Here is a 14,521-nt window from a genome sequence, read left to right on the forward strand (position 1 = left end):
ACTCATTAGAAATTGAATCACAATTTCTCAACGATTAAACTTGATTTTAAATGAGGCTGCACAAATATGACATGAAAAAAGGAATGTGGACGAATGAACAAACAGATGAATGGATTGAAAGAGTGAATTTAAGTCTGAGAAAAAACAAATAAATGTTTTTCCTGGAGAGTTTCCAGTTACATAGATTACAGTTAACAGAAAACTATGTCATTTTAAATGGAATGAAAAAAGAGACCTAGAAATGTTGATTGATGCATAGAAAAAAAGAATGATACCTACATTTACATTTTTGGACTGGTAAAACGAACTGATGAAAAATGTTTTCCCAGACCATGCTTGGGATGAAATATCAATTTCTAATACCAAGGGATGGAGGAACTTAAAAATTCATTGAATGGCACATTCAAATTCACTGAAGATAGAAAAATTTTAATGAACCCTGACAACACAGAAGATCACAGCCATTTTTTTCTGGTTTCTCATCCTCTGGATATCACAGTGATGAGCTTTTAGAAAAATAATAAATGAAGAGAGAACACACATATCAGTTATTTCTCCCAACTTCAAAAAATATAAGAAATTACCATGCTCAGGAATGGACCTAAATGTAAATAATACACAGCTTCAAAATTTATTAATAAGCAGACAATGGATATGTATATACATATAAAATTTGCTCAATCAAAGGTTAAATGGAATTGTCAACTTTCAATTCAATAATGGAATCTAAACACATACAATTACCTTGGAAAGAAGAGACGTTTCTTCTCTAGATAATCATTTAAGCTCTTCTGTATTTCCTCTAAAACTTTATTAGATTGTTGTAAAACATCCAACATGTTAGGATATTCAGTAGCTTTCAATATGTGTGTATCTTCTTGAACAGCAGTCATGATTGCTCTCCAGTTTTTATCAACACTTCGGAAATTACGAGCTTCTTCAGGCATCTGACGCATTATATCCTCTGAACTAAATATAGGTTCAAGATACATCCAAGTTGCTTGCATCTACAAAACATTTGTCATATTTGTGATAAAATTATGAAAAAAGTAATATGTGCTGGATAATGCTGGCTATTCTACAATTAAAGATAAAAATAATATTCATGTATATCATTAAAATCAACTTTAATGTAATTGTCACTTACTGTCAAATTTATACATTTAATATTATATAAGGGAGAGAAAGTATGATTTTAGAATTAAATTTAGGCAAAAAGAACAGTAAAATATTAAAAAAATAATACTTTATTATTCTTTATAAACATCAACACACATCCTGCAGCATGATATTTATATCTGCCAACTAGTGTGCGACATATCAATCATTATTTGAAGAAATAAGGCAATTGTTTCTTACAGTAATTATTTTATGCTTACACATTTAATCATTTGTAACCTAATAAATTTCATTTTTTAATGAGATAGTAATAAATACAAAAAAACACCTTTTCAATACAATTGACAAGAAATAATCTTCTATATATATAAAAATGAATGTTTGTTTGTCCTGCATGTATTCCTATACCATTCTTGCGATGAGACTTTGGTGAGTTGTGTGCACACCTGCGAAGGTTTCTGAATTAGTTTGGACCCAATAGAGGTAACACTGGGGTCGAAATATTTTGAAAAATTGTATTTATGGTCCAATTTGGCTCATATTCAGAATATATGTTAGTTATGTGAAAAGAAATATTTTTGCAAAAAATGGACCCACTAGATGGTGCTAGGATTGAGATATTTAGAAAAATTGCATTTATGGTCCGAATTGGCTCATATTAGGAATATATATTAGTTACGAGAAAAAAAAAATTGCAAAAACTATATTGGCTAGGTGGCGCCGGTATCGAGATATTTACGAAACAAACATACAACAAACTTTCTTCTTCTATATATATATATATATATATATAAAAAGTAATATTTACCTTTATATATGACCAGAATAATATTACAGGAAATGTCACATACACCGAAAAAACAGACCAACTAGGGTCTGAAAACAAACTAGAAGCCCTGGTGGAAAAACTAAAAGAAATAGCATCAGAAATTGCACTGCCAGATAACCAGATAAAAAAAGTAAACACCAGTGGTGGAACATTATCTGTGATCAAGCACTGGCAAACAAACACAAGGCTTGGTTGATATTCCAATCAAGAAAGACAGAAGAGAACCAACAAAAACTAAGAAAGAAAACTCGCACAAAAAATAATCCAAAATCAAAAGAGGGAGTATCACAAGAAATTACTAGAACAGACTGAGGAAGACTTCCATAAAAATAATACAAGACAATATACAAAAACTCTAAACTGAAGAACACTACATTTAATGCCCCAACACTAACGTTAAGAAATTCAGAAGGAAATCTGGCACACACTGATAAATAAAATGCCAACATCATGAGAGAAAGCTTTAGAAAACTTCTGAATTGTGAAGAACCAAAAGAACTTCTGGAAATAAACACAAATACCCAGATTAAAACACCAAGAGAAAACATCCTTCCACCAACATTAGCAGAAGTAAAGATAGCTCTGAAGCAAATGAAAAACAACAAAGCAAGTGGAGAAAATTTCCTGACTGCAGAATTATGGAAGAACGCGTCAGAAAAAGTACACAGAAATCTCCACAAAGAAATGGTAAAAATATGGCACAAAAAGGAATTTCCGGAAGAATGGAAAACCGCAATAATCCACCCTTTACATAAAAAAGGTGATAAAACCAACCCTGACAACTATAGGGGAATTTCCTTACTAGATTGCACTTAAAAAATTCTATCAAGAATAATTTACAACAGTATCAAAGACCAACTGGAACAAGAACTAGGGGAATACCAAGGGGGATTTAGACCATGGCGAGGCTGCCCAGAACAAATTCTAAATTTAAAATTAATTATAGGGTATCATAAACTAAGGAATAAACAACAGGTAGTGACTTTTATTGTTTTCAAGAAAGCATATGATTGTGTACATCGAGAATCCCTGCTAAAAATCCTGAGAAATTTAGGGCTTCACCTAAAACTAGTCAAAATCATCGAACTAACACTAACGGATACCAAATCCAAGGTTAAATTCAGGGGAGAAATATCTGATCCATTCGACATCAAAACAGGACTGAGACAAGGAGATGGACTGTCACCGCTTTTATTCAACTGTGCCCTTGAATATATAATACGGGATTGGAAAAAATTAAATAAAGACAACGTTAAAATTGGAAAAGGTATCTCAGTAAATTACCTAGGCTTTGCGGACAATTTAGCCCTACTATCCCAAAATATAGAAGAGGCCAGATACCAACTGTCAACACTGGAAGAGATTGCAGGAAAAATCGGTTTAAAAATTCCATATGAAAAAACCAAAATTATGGTGAGAGACCCACTATGCATAAAGTAAAAATAAACAATAATGACATAGAACTAGTAGAAAACTTTAAATATTTGGGGGAAAACATCACGCCCAACCTCCAAGAAAATCCAAACTGGAATGAAAGAATAAATAAACTCATCAAAGCCACAATAAAAACACAAAACATCTATAACAAAAAATGCATGTCCATAAACACAAAAATAAGACATTATAACTCAGTTATCCAACCAGAAATGCTTTACGGATGCGAAACCATATTTGGACCGTACCAGACAAGGTTTACCGACAAACTGGAAAAGATTGAAAGACAGATTCTACGACGCTGCATCGGGAAAAACATTAAAAAAGACAAGATTTGGAGAATTATTCCAAACGAAGAGATTTACAAAACTATCATCCTGATAACTAATAAATTTAGAAAGAAGAAAATTTCCTTTCTAGGACATATTTTCAGAATGGAAGAGACCAGACTTATCAGACGGATAATAGAACTTTTCTGGAACAAGAAAAGCAGACCGAACTGGTTATATGAAGTACAGAAAGACATGGAGGAATTAGACATCACCCGTGAAAACCGGAAACTATGAGAAATTAAAAAATAAAGAAACAAGATTCCTATCAAAACCCAAGAAAACAATAAGCCGGGTGTACTCTGAACAAGAAAGGGCAAGAAGATCTGAAACCTTTAGAAATTACTGGCAAAAAAGAAAAGCTGAAAAACAACAAATCAGCAAGAAAAGAAAGAACTTGCCAAAAAAATGGATCACTTAATTAAAGTGATCCATTATGGTCTTAAAAGTAATAAAAAAAAAAAAAAAAAAAAAAGGTAATATTTGTATGTGTGTGGACTGATTTGTATGGATTTTTGTAAAAAAGTCTGCATTGTCCAGAGAAGGTTTAAAGCTATTGAAAACCTCGATCTGAACAGTAGAAAGAAAGTTAGGAATATTTTGAACCAACTATATGTTTAGAGAGTACCTTGAATTAAATCCGATAGGTAGTACTGTTTTGACATTTGGATTTATTTACATTCTTTTATAAAGTGAAAGGCTAAATTTTGTTAAGTTCGATAATGTTCAGTAACTTAATGTTTTATCAAACTTTCATATGTGTTCATTTAACCTGTACATATATAAATATATATATACTCAAATCTAGCAATAGCAATGCTTTGCTATTGCTAAATTTGAGGTCTGCTAGTAATCAAATACATCTTTCTTCATCAATTTGCCTCAACACCTCTTCATTTGTCACTATCCATCCATCTGATTTTTAACATTCTCCTACAGCACCACATTTCAAAAGCTTCTAATCTTTTCTTCTCAGGTACTCCAATCATCCAAGTTTCACTTCCATATAAAGCTACACTCCAAACATATACTTCCAAAAATGTTTACCTGATGTTTAAATTAATTTTTGATGTAAGCAAATTATGTTTCTGATTGAAAGCTCATTTCACCTGTGCTATTTAGCATTTTACATCACTCCTGCTTCATCCCCTTTTAGTAATTCTACTTCCCAAATAACAAAATTCTTCTACCTCCATAATCTTTTCTCTTCCTATTTTTATATTCACTAATCATCTAACATTATTTCTACTACAATTCATTACTTTTGTTTTGTTCTTGTTTATTTTCATGCAGTAATTCTTGTGTAGGACTTCATTCATGCCATTCAATGTTTCTTTTAAATCTTTTTTACTCTCAGCTAGAATTACTATATCATCAGAAAATTGTAGCATCTTTATTTTTTCACCTTGCACTGTTTAGAATTTAAATTGTTCTTTAACATCATTAATTGCTAGTTCTATACAAAGATTAAAAAGTAAAAGGGATAGGGAACATCCTTGTCGGACTCCCTTTTTTTTATGGCTTTTTTCTTATGTTCCTCAATTATTACGTTGTAGTTTGGTTCCTGTAAATGTTAGCAATTGTTCCTATCTCTATACTTGAGCCCTAAATTTTTATTTAGGGTTGCTGAACATTTTATTAAAGTCTACGTTATCAAATGCTTTTCTAAGTCTATAAATGCCATGTCTGTTTGTTTGTTTTTTTAATCTTTTTTCTACTAATCCACCGGGTTAGCCTAGTGGCGAACACGTTTCAGAAATCAGCTGATTTCAAAGTCGAGAGTTCCAATGTTCAAATCCTAATAAAGGCATACTTTTAACGGATTTGAATACTGGATCACGGATACCGGTGTTTTTTGGTGGTTGGGTTTCAATTAACCATACAACTCAGAAGTGGTCGACCTGAGATTGTACAAGATTACATTTCATTTACACTCAAATATATCATCCTCTGAAGTAATACCTGACTGTGATTTCTAGAGGCTAAAGAGGAAAAAAATCTTTTTTCTATTAATAATCTGAGCACTAAAATTGGTTCCCTTGTTTCTACACTTTTCTTGAAACCAAATTGGTCTTCTCCTAATACTTCTTCTACTCTCCTCTCACAGAAGATTTTTTATGCATGTGTAGTTAAGCTAATTGTTCTGTATTCTTCACATTTATCTGCTCCTGTTTTCTTTTGTATCATGACAATAATACTCTTTTTGAAATCTGATGGAACTTCCACTTTTTTGTAAATATTACAAAACCAGTTTGTATAATCTACCTATCGCTTCCTCACCTACACTGCACAGTAATTCTGCAGGAATCCTGTCTATCCTAAGAGCCTTTTGCCATTCAAATCTTTTAGTGATCTATTAAATTCAGATCTCAGTATTGTATCTCCCTTTTCATCCTCTTCGATTTCCTCTTCTTCCTCTATAATATTGGTTTCTAACTCATTTCCTCCATATAACTCTTCAATATATTCCACCCACCTATCAACCTTTTCTTTCGTATTACAAATCAGTGTACCATCTTTATTTAATACATTATTAGATTTTAATTTATGTAACACAAAATTCTCCTTAACTTTACTGTATGCTCCATCTATTTTACCAATGATCATTTATTTATTTCTCCACTTTTGAACACTTTTCTTTAATCCACTCTTCTTTTGCTGATTTGCACTTCCTGTTTATAGTATTTCTTAACTGTTACTAAATTACTTAATTGTCACTGTATTTCTAAATTGTCCTTCTTCATCACTAGCATTCTTATACTTTCTACGTTCATCCATCAGCTGTAATATATCCTCTGACGTTCAAGGTTTTCTAACCAGTTCTCTTTGTTTCGCCTAAGTTCACTTTTGCTGATTTAAGACTTTTCTTTTTAATATTCTCCCATTCTTCTTCTATATCTTCTACCTTATCATTTTTACTCAGACCTCTTGCAATGTCCTTCTCAAAAATCTTCTTTACCTCCTCTTCTTCAAGCTTCCCTGATTCCACTGATTCATCTGACACTTTTTTTCTGGTTTTTAAACCCCAATTTATATTCCATTATCACTAAATTATGGACGCTACCAATGTCTGCTCCAGAATATGCTTTGCAGTCGACGAGTTGATTTCTAAATCTAATAATACAATACAGAATGGAATCAAATTAGGCAGATTAAAAGAGAGATCGACTGTTTGGCTTTTACGGACAACATAGCAATATTGGCAAAAAACACAATAACAACAAAAATACAAATAGAAACACTACATAAAAAAAAACAAACCAGGATTAGAGATTTATACAAGAAGTCAAAAATGATGATATAAAACTCATGCCAGCCTCCGTGGTGCAAGTGGTACCATCTCGGCCTCTCATCCGGAGGGCCCGGATTCAAATCCCAGTCTAGCATGGCATTTTTCATTTGTTACAAAATTCCATTTCCATATCCCATGCACATGCTTCAAGCTTTTGTGGCGATATCATTAGGTAAAAAAAAAGAAAAACAATATAGAAAAATGTTAGAAACTAAATATGGTATAGTAAACAGGAACGAAAAGTTCAAATATCTTGGAGAAATAATAACCCTAACAGATCTTCTGAAACAATAATTAAGATAGAACAGGAGAATGGAACTAGCATTCCAACTCTGCAGAAAAATCTGCAACAAAAAGTCTACTTTAATAAATGTAAAAACCAGACAGTATAACACTACAATCATGCTTGAAGCACCCTATGTCATAAAATGTGTATACCCTTAGACAAAAAAAAAAACCTGGAAGACAAAAAGAAAATGGAAAGAAAAATTTTAAGAAAGATTTTTTTCTGGGCAAAAATCAGTTTCGTGTTATCATTGCCTGAAAAACAAAAGCATGAAATATAAAAATAAAATATAAAATCTAATAAGACAACAACAATATTAAAACAAAATAGAAACTTAACGTAGAACTTTAAAATCAAAATTAAAGCCCAAACTAAAATACTAAAAACAAAGACAAAATAAAAAACTTATATGTAAAATATTAATACTTCGGAGAAATAAAAATGCCTGGTCCAAAACTTCTTCATAATATTAGAATCTTTATTATCCTAGAAAGATTCTAGAAGCAATCAAGACTGATAGAAACTATAAACTAACATCAAACACAGAATCTTCAAAAATATTAAGGAAATCACTACAAACTTTAGGAAAAGTAAATTACCATCTTCTGGACATGTTAGAAGAATGAATGAAAACAGAATATAAAAGAAAATTTTGAATTTTATAAAAAAACAGAAAAACACAGACTAACTGATACAAAGGACATAAATGAACTAGACAGAGAAACCTAAAAAAAAAGAAAAAAAACAATCCAACAGATCCAAAAGAAAGACCAAAAACACAAATGGGAGAAGAAAAAATTCTCCCTGAAGATGAAAAATTTCAGGGAAAATAATTTTATTTAATGTGGTCCATAGTGTCTAAAACAAAAAAATAAAAATAAAAAAATAAATTATACATCATTAATGTTACCAGTAGAAACTGCTCCTGGGCATAGCTCATGCAATATAAAAGAAAGCTATAATAAAAATAGCTAGGTTGGTTACTACAATACATAGAACACTAGATTTCCTTACAAGATGAAAAACAGTTTAAACCTTTAAAATTCATGACTACAATAAATCTACAAAAAATTTGAATAAAAAATATAAGTATTAAAAATAATAAAATGACAAAAATCATAAATATAATTAGTATATGTCACTTCCCTCATGCAGAAAATATATTGAATGAATAAAAAAGGTAATAGTCTGTTTTCATCTCAATATTACAAATATTTCCAGGTTGTGAAGATTTATGAGAAATTTTAGACACTATTTAAACAAAAAAATAAAATGATCAACTACATAAAAATAAGCTAACTATAACATTCATGCATTTTAATAAAAATGATTAATACTACAGTATATGATATTTAAAATTTGACAATTAGGATGTCAATTTTACTAACAGAGACCAACATAGTTTTGAAACTTTATTAACAAAGCAATAATTATAATTAAAATAAATACAGTTTATTCATTCTTTGTTTCTATCAAGTCTAACTTTTAGTTAGTCTTTTTCTCTTCCACTAAGTAAATTCCTTAGATGTCTATTTTTTCATAAAAAGAGCTATTTTTTAATATAAAAGAAAAACAACTACGTAAAATAGTACAAACTAATGCTTGTAAAAGATTATAAAATAATAATAACAGTGGAGTAAATAATAGTATAAAATTAAATAATTAAGTATTTTTTTGAGTAACAGTCTGTTTGTCTGAAAGGTAGATGCCTGTGAGGCCCCAACAGTCCAAACCTCTTGGACACCAATGGTTTTATTTTTTTTCTTATGGTACAATATATTATTTTAAAAATTGGTTGGAATATTTCAATACTTCTAATTAACACAAAAGCAAAGGAGAAATGGCTTACAGGCAGATGCTCACATTCATAAGATTTAGAAGAAAATAATGGTATGAACTACTGTATAAAAAATAAAAATAATAACACAGGAAAAATGGAGAAAGATTACAGACACTAAAGAAACTGACCCTAAAGATGTCAAAATGTTATACAAGGAGGAAGAAGAGATACATATAGAAAGATGAAAGAAATGTAGGAAGGAACTTAGTAGTCCAACAGAAAAAATACATATACTTATGTATTTTTTCTGACATTATTATCAATATCCACCAGCTGTTCTAACCAGAACTGCTTACTGTAACAACTCAACTCCATCTACTATTAAAATATTACAGAAATCAGATAATCGTGAAGGAGGAATGTGGCAGACAAATTAATAATAAATAGAAAAGAAGGATAACATGCATCAAACCAGTAAAATGATTAAAAAATAAAATTTATATTCTGATAAGAGCAATATCTGGTTATAAATTATAATAAAACTAATTTTAAAAAATAATAAAAAATACATAAAATTAACTAAAAAAAGTATTAACATTGTAGAATAATAATAATTAGTAAGACTTAACAAAATCTTGGAAACAGCCATTTATTAACTATGGGAGAATTCCTGGATTACAAGATTTTTTTTTTAGGATTTGTATAATTTGTAATAATAAAAAAGATTACTTTCATATATGTTACTTGCAGAATATGAGGGGGGTCCAAAAATAATGGGAATTGTATTTTGTGGGAGGATAGTGAACACTTCTACTACTGGAAGAGTCTAGGCATAATCCTTTCAAGTAAATACATGAGGTGATACCATCCCGAGAGTTATTATAGAAGAACAATGAATTTTTAATAGAGAACTATTTTCTGATTTGCCTAAAACATGAAGGTTAAAAATCATGAACCCGCAACTGTCAAGTTTTGTTTCCTTTTTTGAAAAAACAAGACGTAAACACTTGATATGATTCAGAAATCCTACATAGAAAATGCGATGAACAATATATGTTTACGAATGGTTTTCATGCTTTTGAAATTTGGCTTCAAAATTGGCTAAACAGGCCAATTTTGAAGTCTTTCATAGAAAAGACACATCCTATCCACTTATCATTCTCTCTTTTATCTTGAAACCAATCAGTAAAATTTTGACTAGCTTAATAACATGTTGATACTAGTATTACACACAGTAATATGTTTTTATTAAGAGTTACTTTTTTTTGAAAAACCAATCCAGATGATATAATGGCTTACAACTGATTTCTATATCAGCTATTCTTGGGTTCAGTTATCAACAAGGGTCTGGGACCTTCTTTATCTATCACTTCATTCATATCATCTTTCTCATTAAATGTATATGAGAAGATCCAAGATCATAATAATAAATATTGTCTCAGGTAAATTCTGCTGCAACTCATTAATTCAATGTTGATTCTTTCAATGAGAGGTTATACTTCAGCACTAATATAAGATTTTATAACTGTAATAACACATTTCATTTTTAACTATAGAAAATTATTCACAATTCTTGCTTTTTTTGATACTTAACAAAAAAAATTGTATATATCTGAAAACTATGACACAACCACCAATCTATTGTTAAAAAATTTGCTTTACTAAATTTCTTAACAAGTTTTAAAATTAAATATTAATATAATTGTTAATTCTTTGGGTAAATGATCACATCCTCAATAAATACTATATTTTTTTTAAGCATTTTATAAAGTAAACTGTGACTGTTGCGACGTCGACGGGACGCCCTTGTTCAACAGTGTTGCGGTAGATTTTAGAGTGAGGGTTGACTGTATGTATTCATAGGTGATGAATGAAAACAACACCTTGTTGATTGAAGGATCGTTTAATTGTACGCCATCTTGGCGGTTTAAAACAATTTTGTAACATAACACTTGTAACTTATAAGTTAACTTTTTGGTAGCAAACATAAGCTAAATAAAACTTAAAGTAATGTTCATCCGAACAAGAATTGAGAGAGTCCATCTGGACACGACCGCCTTGGGTCAGGTATGAGTACAGACTGGAATAAGATTCTACATATAGTGCTAGAGGGAGCATCTTGTGACATAGAGTGGCATGATGGTCTGGTGACCGTAGTTTGCTGTGGGTACCCTAGCCACCGCTAGGTTTCAGCTCCCAATGGCAAGAAGGGATGAAAACATAGCAATGACAAAGAAAATTTTTAAACACGTCTCAGTTACTAATCAGAGAAATGTTTAGCTATGTGAGCAGATCAATTAATAATTCAACTAGTAATTAAAGTGTTGAAAGACTTCTTCTACTAGTATTACAGTTACCTCCAAAACCATCATTATAGTTGTTGAATAATCTTATAACTTATTATTCTTAAATTGAACAAGAGAATCTGTGAACTGTAATCGGTCTTAAAACCTGTTACAAATATGAGAATAAAAAAAAATGGTAGCTGGTATAAAGTGATAGATAACTTAAAACAGAGATTTATTATGTACTTATGACATCACTGATCTAAAATCAACCCTTTAACTTGCAGATAAGGTTTTAATAGATGTGTAATATTTTCTTCCCAGTATTTACCTTATAGGGATATCACTGAACAGAACCAGTAGTGTTTTCAGCTTAAAAACTACTACTAATTAAGTATAAATAATTTCCAATTAAGTTTGATTATTCATCTGAAACTGTTATATATCATACAAAAGACAAAACTTTACCGTTAGCCAACTATCCAAAATGTCTTGCATGGATATCAATTTTTCTTCCCATTTTTGCATTTCATTCTCAAAAGCTTTCACATAAGGAGAACCTCGCATTGTCTGAGCCTTAAGAATATTGTCATCTAACATAACTTGTATATCATCCACAGCAGATAAGATACTAACTCCAGTTTCCCTTTAATTATAAATTATAATTTAATTATTCAAGAAATCAAACAAAATTCATAAAATTTTAATTTGTTTAAATCCATAATTATAAATTTCTTATTTACTTAGAAATAAATAACAATAATATTTAAAAAATAGTATTTTTTTTAAAATTGAATTCATAATAATTCTTGGAAATTAAAATATTTTTCTTATTTCTTAAAACAAATGGAGTTTTTTTACCAATAGTTAAAAAATAGTCCTTTTTTCATATAAATTGTTGTAAATAAAGTGTTCAGTGAATGTAAAAACTATTAGCTAAATATTTTCAGACTGCAATTATACTCTGAATTTTTAGAAAAATAACTCATTAAAAAAAACAAAATGTTCTTTTCTATTCAATATTTTTTATTATTATTCAGTAGAAATAAAAAAACAAATACTTAATCTAACAATTAAAAAATTGAATTAACTTTTGTGAATACTCTTTCAACATAGACAATGAAATTTTTTTTTGTAGATACTCTGAAAATTAACTGTGTTTATTTTTACCAGTAAGAAAGTAAGAATACATTATAATTTTAAGATGTTGCCAAACCATTAGTTTCATTATCTAATTAAACAGATTATAATAATTTATATTCTTTCAATGACTGAAATGGCAAACTCTAAAACTACAATTTTAAAGTTTAACTTGAAAATGGTAGAAGAAGCAGAGATCTATGCTAAATTACACTACAAAGATCATATAAAAAATAAAGCAGTAAGAAAAACAATTTTTTTATATTAATTTAAACAAAATTTTTAAATTTGGAAAAACTATTTGAGATTTTCATAATGTTTGTATTTTTTCTAGTGTTTACACTTAAACTCATTTCCTTACTTTAGTATTCTCTTCATCAATATTTGTAATTTTATTTTATTTCCTCAAACTTCTACTTGATCTCCTGCAAATCTAATTGTTTTTTATTTTTTCTTTGGATTATAATGGCACCATTGTAATCAACAACAACTTGTTTATCTCATTCTCATAAATATTGAATAAAAGTAGAAACATCCAAATCCTTGTTTTACACACCCCTTCTAATTTTATACTTAGTGTTTGTACCCTTAATCCTTACTGCAACTTTTCATTTGGTGAATAGTTCCTTCAAAAACATCTTCTCTCCAGTCCATACCCTTTCCTTTCAGGATTTTTAGAAACTAGCTTTTTAAAACCAGAGCTTTTTAAAAGAAATAATAAAAATAGATTCTAATGCTTTATCAAATGCTTTTATTAGAACTAATTCAATATTTTACTAAAAATAGCAATGGTTATATAATTGTGGTAATGATTATGGCAATGATTGTAAAAACTTCAGTCAAGTTTTATGCCACCAAAAAAAATAATAAGATGAAATTGCTTGGAATCAATGATGGAGTAGGGTGCTGTAAAAAAAAAACATTCAATTAAATAGGATGGTTTAATCAACATAAACATTATAGGACAAATTCACAAGATATCTAGATAGGGTGAAGGGTTAGATTTTTACCTTAGTTCTGACTTGTTTCTTTTGATTCTAGCACACTAACTAACTTTAAGCTTCTGTTAGATATTAAACTAGTAAGCAGCTGTGAGTAGTTAATGATTAACACCTTCCTGGTAGAAATAAACAAAATGACATAGAGTCAAAGACAAATCAGAAAGCTTTTAGATCAATATAACTACCACAGTTAGACATTACAGAATATTTAATGCATTGCCTTACTTTTCTAACTAAGTTGTAATATTAGAGAGGAATAAAGTAAAAGGAGACTTGTATACGTAGAAAAAAAATGTTTATTCATCTCTAGTTTAAATGTTTTTTCGTCCCTAGGAATTTAATCAAACTTTTTGTGGTTTTTCTTCTTTTTTTTACAATTAGAATATCATACAAAATTTATCTCAAACCTGTATGGAAGAAGTTCAAAGCAGACATCCACCCAATCAGACTTCATTTTCTTGAGATTTTTCTCCAGCGTATATTCCCTTGAAGCAGTAACACCAATTTCTTCAAGTTTAGATATATGTTTAGGAAGTCCAATCTCTATCATATCAGATAAGGTTGACTGATTGGTAGGAGCTATTTTTATACCAATGGTGTCACTTATCTACAAACAAATTAACATACACATTTCAAACATAGCAAATACAGCAAAACATTCTAGAGCCATAGTTTCATGATTCTTGAACAGTTATTACTCATTATATATCTGAAACATTATATTTCATCATCAGCTAATGCACTGCATGACTTACTCAAATTAAAAAAAATACAAGTTTAAATTGGTATGACTTAAAATACTTTTAACTGATAAACTAAAACACTTGCATTCTATAGTAGAATTACAACTTTTATTATACATTCTTTAGTGATTATGTGGTTCCACTTGGAGTTCCTCTGATGCCAGTTTGCTCTTTGGATTTTGGTTTGGTTTGTATTCAGCAACAGAATACTGCATGCCAATTTGGATGAACAACAAACACACAATGCTTACTGATGTAGAATCAAATAATTTATCCAAAATAT

The 14,521-nt window shown here is 29.7% G+C and overlaps 1 protein-coding gene across 1 annotated transcript in view; it reads right to left on the reverse strand.

Annotated features, from left to right (window-relative positions):
- Dnah3 (dynein heavy chain 3, axonemal) overlaps positions 1 to 14,521 on the reverse strand; it is a 257,006-nt gene that overhangs the window by 237,014 nt on the left and 5,471 nt on the right. Inside the window, exons 3-5 of the mRNA XM_075354669.1 lie at positions 13,903 to 14,102; positions 11,823 to 12,000; positions 745 to 1,007 (exon numbers count right to left, since the gene is read on the reverse strand). Of these exons, the coding sequence (XP_075210784.1) occupies positions 745 to 1,007; positions 11,823 to 12,000; positions 13,903 to 14,102 (641 nt within the window). The remainder of the gene's footprint in view (positions 1 to 744; positions 1,008 to 11,822; positions 12,001 to 13,902; positions 14,103 to 14,521) is intronic.

This window comes from Lycorma delicatula, chromosome 1 (assembly GCF_047948215.1).
Source record: "Lycorma delicatula isolate Av1 chromosome 1, ASM4794821v1, whole genome shotgun sequence".
NCBI classification, from domain to species: Eukaryota; Metazoa; Arthropoda; class Insecta; order Hemiptera; family Fulgoridae; genus Lycorma; species Lycorma delicatula.